General features: G+C 34.6%; 1 protein-coding gene across 1 annotated transcript; it reads right to left on the reverse strand.

Annotated features, from left to right (window-relative positions):
• Positions 1-244: 244 nt before the first annotated feature.
• On the reverse strand, positions 245-8,207 carry LOC146935263 (COP9 signalosome complex subunit 6a-like). The gene is made up of 9 exons (XM_085750447.1): positions 7,781-8,207; positions 7,118-7,206; positions 5,731-5,824; positions 5,108-5,169; positions 4,925-5,003; positions 3,592-3,684; positions 3,111-3,211; positions 1,825-1,880; positions 245-636 (listed from the first exon to the last, which is right to left on the reverse strand). Exons 1-9 carry the CDS (start codon positions 8,079-8,081, stop codon positions 555-557), a joined length of 957 nt encoding a protein of 318 aa, XP_085606573.1. The 5' UTR covers positions 8,082-8,207; the 3' UTR covers positions 245-554.
• Between the last annotated feature and the right edge of the window lie 264 nt (positions 8,208-8,471).

Raw genomic sequence — 8,471 nt, forward strand, 5'->3', positions numbered from 1 at the left:
AAACTAATAGTTGTTTATAGAATAGCTAAATGAAAACTTTTAAGAGATTAAATTACAGAATTAATATGTTAAACTATTGTAAGAGCCATGGATATTACTTATAAAAAGGATATTTTTATATTTTTAGAAAGGAAAAAAGTTGAAACTAGCTCAGATGTTCTATTTAACAGAGTAAAAATCCTATGCCGCCAAGAAATGCAAAAGAATTTTGCACGCAACGTACAAGATAATGAAGGGTGGTGGCTCAACAAACAATCAAAATGAAAACTCGTATCATGACATGAACTCATGTGCCCTCAACTTGCAATTTTGTTACAGAAATGTAAAAACTAACACATTTCCTTTTTTCTTTGGAGGTGGGGGCAAGGCAATATGGTCATTTCCCACGAACTTTTTTTACTCCCTATACTCTTCAAATCCAAGCAATATTAAGCTTTAATAACCAATGCCTAAGCAGCAAAGAGAAGAAGACAAAAATTTGTGCCTACAGAGTTGGAAAAGTGCGTCGAAGCTGTCCAAAGCAAGACATCTAGAAACAAGCAACAAGGCGACATTCACATGAAAGCAGTTCGTCCACCCCTTCTGGTATGTCTATCATAAGCAGTAGAGAATTTGTCCACCAAATCATTCATTGCACTACAGGAAGACATATCAGAGAAAGAGCATTTATTAATAACACATTGATACAATACAAGGTTAAAATTCTGAACTGAAATAACACTCAAGTTCCTTAGTCTGAACTGAAATAACATTCAAGTTCCTTAGTTTTGAAAAAATATTCACATATCTCATGGAAAATGTTACGCAACACACCTAATCCACCCATCAACATATTTCTACTAATTTTTTAACAAAAATTATATTCATGAGAAAAAGATAAAAGACACGGAAATAAGGATGTTGTGATGCATCCATTCAATGACCTATATACAGTATGCATACAATAAGATGACCGGAAGACTGCAATGACCTCTATACAAGACAAGTGAAGAAAGTTGTTCAACATTGTTAAAACGGGTATAAAAAAGGTCACAGGGAGAAGACCAATAAGAAGGATGTTAAGATCTCAAATGAGAATTGGGCCCAGATAAACAACTGGCTAATCAGTTGCACTTGCACAAGCCCATTAGATGCAGAGTGATGTTATCAAAACATATGAAAGGAGAGGGAAATAATAAGACGCAGCAGGGTGAGGGTGAGCAAAGGAGAGAGGGAAGAGCTTTAAAGAGTCATCTCTTATCTAGGAGGACTGGAGGAGCTTAGCTCTGGGCGGTAGGAGTACCAGTCTTCTGTAATTTTCCTTTTTCGTCAATAATACATTCCATTTATTAAGTGTTGTTGTGTTATTTTCTCCGTTAGGTTCTGAGTTCCTAACAGGATATATGGTAAATGGGGCTTCATGAATCTACCATGCAAGATCGAGCATAGCGACATAATATAATCCATCCATTAAGATATACGTATGAATAGACTCTAATCAAATGACTCTCCCTTGGCAAGTGGTTAATATGGGGTATAGGGAATGAAAGAAAAACTGTGCTATGGATGTGGGTAATATGGGGTGCCAAAGTCCCGCGATGAGTAATATGTCAATGAGATGCTCGGTGTAGCATTTAAGTGGTTTGGTTTTTTCCCACCGATAACTAGCTTTTAAAGGAAGATTTCCCAAGCGCTCAAATGCTTGTCAAAATGCAACCTAGTATTTATTTTTTCTACCGCTTTGATTTGTTGATTCAGGAGATTAAAATAAAAAGTAGTTTTGCTAAAATAACTGTTACAAAACCCAAAAAGAAAACAATGGAAACAGTTACTAGTACGTCATACCTTGAGCAGTTGGTCAGCATGGCAAGGTAACTGATCAATAAGGTGTCATTGTATTCCTGCAAGGAAAAGAAGATATTGTAAGATAAAAAAAATTATACGAGCCTTTATGCTATATCTTACTGTGATATTAATCCCACAATCCAGCTCAGATACCATAGTGAAACAACATGAATCTTCACAGAAAAAACATTATCATGATAGCAATAAACCAACGTTTCATGTGCGAATAGTCCTTATATTTGTACTGGTGTTAGAGACCACTCGAAGGTAAGAAACAGACCACCCAAGGTAAGAAAATCAGAGAGTATCATTAATTACTGAAAATAGGAACTAATACAGAAACATATCATAGTAACCTCAGAGCCAAACTCAGAGAGATGCTTAAAGCATTATCTGTGTAGCCGAAAACTACAAAGTGCCCAATACAAATAACTGATTGCCCCCTCATTGGCTCAGTCCACTCTCCTCATATCAATCCCTGTACATATTTCATTTTCTAAACTCTAACAAGCATTAATATCCAGGGACGGATGTATGTTGGTGAATGTGTGAGCTTGTGCCTACACAAACATTTTAGAAACTTTTTTTAATAGTATAATGCACTAATATTTGATATTTTGATCACATGGCCCCCGCTTATCATAAATCATTTCTCTCTTGGCCTACACATATCATCATATATCTCAAATTCTTTCTTAAAAATATGAATATTATCAAGAATCGGATGCGAAATCGAATGAAAGATGATCGGTTAAATGATTGTTTAGTTATTTATATAGAGATATTTTTATTGATATTGAAAATGAGAAAATCATTCTAAGTTTCCATAATAGGAAAAATCATAAAGGACAATTATTATTGCTATAAATTTTTATGGAAAATGCTAACAAGTGCCCTAAGGGCATTGTTTAAGCATCTAAAAGTGGAAATTGTACGGTTATGACTTTAAAAAGTGTTTGACTTGTATTTTCAAGACATAGTTTCTTTTTTTGGGTTCCTTAAACAATGCCCTCAGGGCACTTGTTAGCAAGACCCAATTTTTATATATGGTGCACCCACTATTCAAAAATTCTGGATCCGTCTCTGTTAATATCCAACATAGTTCATGCCATGATATATATGATTATGCACACAAAAACTCAAATAAACGAAGTACGGTAACCGTGCAGAAAAAAAAAATGAAGCCTATCAATGCTCCCTCCCCTCTACTTGCAAAGGTTACATTCCCCAAACCAAAAAAAGAAAGGTTGTAGCTTATAGAGAAATTTTCAAAATCAAACACTCACCATCAAGAAATCATCTTGAAATTTCCCAGATTCAATAGCAGGCAATCTTCTCAGGAGACTCGACACTTGCCTTAATAGTGAATTCTCACAAGGAACGTCACCTGTTTTTAAACAATAAGGTTTAAATGGTATTACTTCAGGGAGATACGATATAGGTAGGCTATGTATAATATATGGTTGAAGCAGGAAACGAAAATATTATTCACAGAATCAACGGGCATTATTAGTCAATTACTCTGTTTTGAAATGTGATTTAAGTATTAAAAGTCCTCCTTGAAATAACAGAAAACTAGTTTAAACTGTCACTGATGTATTTATTCTCACTTTTATTTATCTAACTCTTTATGCACTATTTGTAAAGTATTAGCAACTCAAAAGGCCCAACAAGTATTTATTTTTTTAAAAGGAAAAAGGCCTGACTAGTTCAGATATAAAAAAATTATCATCATGCTAGTTTTGCAGAGACATGATACCCTCATACCTTTTTCCATAGCAAGAAGATAGTGATGTAGCACCTTTATTCTGCTATGAAGCATTTTGATGGCGCTGTGTATACCAGTAAGGTTAGCAGCCACTGCCAAAAGAAAAAACGGAATAATTAGATATTAGTTATAAGTATAACTAAAAATAAATAAAAGGTAGGAGTCAGCTTAGCTACATGCATCTTTAAAACCTTTGGCTCTAATGAAAACTAAATTTCAGTAAACTTGGGTGTTTCTCTATTCCTTTCAATATCTTACAATTTCAGCCACTTTCCTAACTGAAAATCTCATGGTGCTCAGAGCACAATGGGCAGAAATGGCAGGGAAGCCAGAAATAACAGAAAAGATGGGTCTATGTTAGGATATAGAATACCTAACTGACACGACCCAATTTCAAAATATAAATCATGCATGAGTTTTTTTTTTTTTTAAAAACGGAGCATGAGTTGTTGAAACCCTAAAGCACAAAAGACTCGCTTCTTCAGCTGTCTATAGTCTATACTCAATCAGCCGCTTCCATTTTCACTCAGGTATTTCCTCTTCCATCTTTGGTTACCACTTTCCCGGGAAATCTTTCCTTTTAGGTGAACAAACGTTTAATTCTAGTTTCTTTCTGTTATCACGTCTCTCTGGTATCTCTCTATCCCTTCTTCTTCTCATATTCAATTCTTCTCTCTGTTTTCTGTTTATATGCTGTCCATTTCATCTCTTAGAAATTTCCCTGGTTATTAGTATTTTGTCAGGTTTGCTATCAATAAGTAGTTACTTGAGCTTAATAATTTACTTTATAGTGAATTTACATTATGCAACTTATGACATCAACTACTAAGTTTATATATGTGTGTGTGTGTGTGTGTGTATTATGATATTTTAAGTTTAATCTTGACATATATCTAACTACTTTTATTACATTCTACAGAGTCCTGTTTTTTACTGTGTATTTTTATCATAATCGCTATGCTTTCACTACATTTTCATGGAAGATTTTTCGCTTGATGCACATATGCTTTCACCACATTTTCATCGAAGATTTTTCGCTTGATATAGCATCCCTATTAAAAACATTCAGATTAGACAACAATGCATGTTGAACATTGAGTGCCCAACACAACTCTCACCTTTTATCCAGATTTGTGACAAGCGATGTAAAGTTTCAATATAAGAATATACATTATCCAGATTTGTGACAAGCTATGTGAAGTTCAATATAAGAACAGAAACCACACACATAACAATAAAAACAGAAACCAAAATCGTTTCCCTTCTCCAAAAATAAACTTAATGATAGATAACAAGACTGTAATGGAAAGAAGAGACAGGAAAACCACGCACATTGTGTAGCTGCTGAACCACCATCAGATGGCTTTAGATGAGCAACATGATCAACTGAGATCCGTTCTGCTTCAACAGTCTTCAGCAAAGCAAGAAGAAGGAAGGGGGGCCAAATCAATAATTTATTGAGGTACTAAGGCTTCATAAATGGAAAAAGGACAACAGCAGTTATAAAAGCCTAACCTCAATAGTATAGCTTGAGCGGACAAAGATAAGCTGTGGAATCCCATCTATGACATGCAGTTCTGAAGTTGCAACAGCAAGCACCAGCAATAACACAGAATTACTCTCAGCACAAGAAGCAGGAAAAATGGCAGCCAAAACATTAAGCAAAATACATAAAACAAACCAAAATAGGGTTCTGCCTCCTTAAGAGTACCGGCCAGAAAGATTAAATGCAAACTTAAATAGAAATCAATTAGAAATGAGTCTACAGCAAAGCAGCCTTTGCTTCAAATGGAAGCCTCTGTTTCACATGCTCCATCCTTTCTATAAAAATTTCCAACCTCGGTTTTAAGTGTCACACTGCTACGTTCTCTATTTTGGATATGTAAAGGGATAGTCTATTTTTGTATTATCCTTGTTAAGGACTCATCCATTAATATTTTGAACTTCCATCCCTTTCTCAAATAAAATCTATTCTTTTATGAAAAAAAGAAAATTATAGAATAGAAATATAATTCAAGTAGCTAAAGCTCTTTCCTTCTTGAAGTTTTTTTATTGTTGTAATTGCAAGTTGCATCAGTGGTTGAGAGGAAGATCACAAATGGTTGGCACTAAATAACACGATGATGAAGATTGCATACCACTTTCAAATATACTGACGGGGAGATCCTTCTGTGAGTGATTGATTGCAGGGTTCAGAAGAACATAAACTGGACTTTCATTGATATCCATCAACTGTTGCAGCAGAGTTTTGGATGGAATAAGGAATTAAAGTAGCTTGAAGAGAATTTCAAATGAACAAAAGCACAGCAATGTAAATACATGTCTGAGTTCTTTCAAAAAAACAAAAATACATGTCTGAGTCTAAATCTAATGATAGACAATATTTAAATCTGTTAAAATTAAGAATCTTTAGATATTCCTTTAATTGTATAACTTCCTAGATTGATTGTTATTACTCCTAGACTATACAACTTCCTAGGCTAGTGCTTACTAATTAAACATTCAATGCATTTATTGTATAACCATTGTAAATACAAGGTGTGTGATCTAATTATAGACACACAGAATTAAATATAGAGTTTACATTTTTTTACAAAATCTTCCTCAAAAGTTTGGCCTACAAATTTTCATCATCTCTCTATACCTCTATGATAGGTTAGTTATCTGAGAGGAATGTTAAGTTGGTGAGTTAGTTAGTTGGGCTGAGTTAGTTGTTGGTCAGTTAGTTAATAGAAATAATAATTATTAAGACCAGTTGGTTTCCATCACTCTGACTAGTAATAATAATAAGAATAAGAAGAAGAACTATGGTAGCAACCGACTCTCCTATTGGTCAAAACTCATATGGGTTCACTAAATTTATGTGGGACCCACATGAATTAGTGGAACTTAGGTCAATTTCAACCAATAGGAGTGTGTTGCTAGCACTCCTTTAATAATAACAGTTAAAAGGGAGCATAATGGAATTCATAATAATACAAAGGAAGATTTGATAATACATCATTACAGGGGAACTGCAGAACAATAGTGTCGGTAGCTAAGATAAATAAGCTAATCTCTCGGCCAGGGTATGTAATTGCAAAATTTAAATAAGTCCAGCTAACCAACGCCCCATTTGTTAATTTTAATTCTAGTAAACAACTTATCATTAGCTGAATAAATCTCACAGTGCACATCCACCACAACGCATCAAAACCCAAAACAATATTCATTTACTCCAAACTAACATAACGAACAGAATGATGCCAATGGAATTTGCATGAACCTTAACCTAAACCTACAATTTTAACCCTACAATTGGCAGCTTCAAAATTAAAATACCAACTCAAAGCTTCAAACCAAAAACAACGTCTCTCTCAACTACCAATACGACAAAATTAGCAAGAAATACAAAACAAGAACAATAGACAACAACATTCATCAATGCAAACTCTAAACAGGAGGAAGGGTTCCAGTACCAAAAAATAGAAAACAATCACAATTGTGGTTAAATTAAGACACAGAACAACAATAAAGCAAACTCACAGCTTTGTGAATATGCATATCAGATTCCTCTGCATCGCTTCCAGTTGAATACCATCCCAATATGTAGAAGTGTGGAAAAACCTTCTTATCTGAAAAAATCACCTTAAATTTAAGAAACTAAACTTGCATGAATAAATAAAAAAAACAATTAATCAAACAACCCCCAAACCTATGAAACACTGACACAAACATCAGACATGGCATTGACACTGACACTCGTAATGATTTAAGAAATTGACAAAATTTAATGTAATCACATGTGTTGGTGTCGTGTCGGAGTCGGTAGGTGTTAGACACGCGTCTTTAATCAGAAGTGCCAATGCTACAAAGCCCAAACTCAAAATTATAAGATAAATTTCATATTAAAACCCTAATTAGAAAAAACAATTTATCAAACAACCCCCAAACCTATGAAGCACCGACACGAACACCAACACCGGACATGACATTGACAGTGACAAAACTGAATGTAATCACATGTGTCAGCGTGGTGTGTCGGACAGGGATACATCTTCAATTGAAGTGTTGGTGCTACATAGCCCTAAACTCAAATTTATAAGATAAATTTCATGTTAAAACCCTAATTGAAAAAAAAAATCAAATTAAACTAAGCATAAAAACAATTAGAGAAAATAAGAGGGATAAAAAAAAGGAATACTGAACAGAGTTCTTGCTTCTTCTCAAGGAAAGGACGATCAAGCGAATGAGTAGAAGGATCATAGAGAAGTTCAAAGCTATTGAAGATTTCAACGGTGCGACCTTTCTGAACACCGATGACACAACCAAAGACACGTGGCGGTGGAAGAGAAGAAACAACACCGTCACCGCCGTTGTTGGTGGCGTTGTTGTGAGGAGCGAGAGTAGGGTTCATCTGAGACTTAACCCTAGTGTAGTGATCGGAGATGTTAACGATCACAAGTGGGTGGAGCTTGAATGTTAACCCGCTGCTCGATGAAGAAGCCATTGTTGAACGTAGAGAGAGATTGAGATGAAAATTTGGGGGTTTTGGTTAGGGTTTTAACGATCAATGATTGAAATTGAATCAGAAATTAGGGTTTCAGAAATTAGGAAGAGAAGTGTAGCATTGTATATCACTGGAGGAGTGGGGGAGCGAATAACAATGTGTGTATTTTTTTAATATTTTTTTTTGAAGGGTTTAATTTTTATTTTTAAACTATTTTTGATCCCACTCTTCTCTTTTTTGAGTTTTAACGCGTCTGATTTCTGAAAATATTCCGTTCGGATTACATGATTTGAACAATTATTCAATCTGATTAGTGTTTAATTAGTTTTTGCATAACACAAAACAGTGGCGTACACTATTAAAATGGCATGAACAGTGGCATACACAAAA

The sequence above is a fragment of the Medicago sativa genome, chromosome 3 (genome assembly GCF_051527215.1).
Source record: "Medicago sativa cultivar Bolivia chromosome 3, Bolivia_mono, whole genome shotgun sequence".
NCBI classification, from domain to species: domain Eukaryota; kingdom Viridiplantae; phylum Streptophyta; class Magnoliopsida; order Fabales; family Fabaceae; genus Medicago; species Medicago sativa.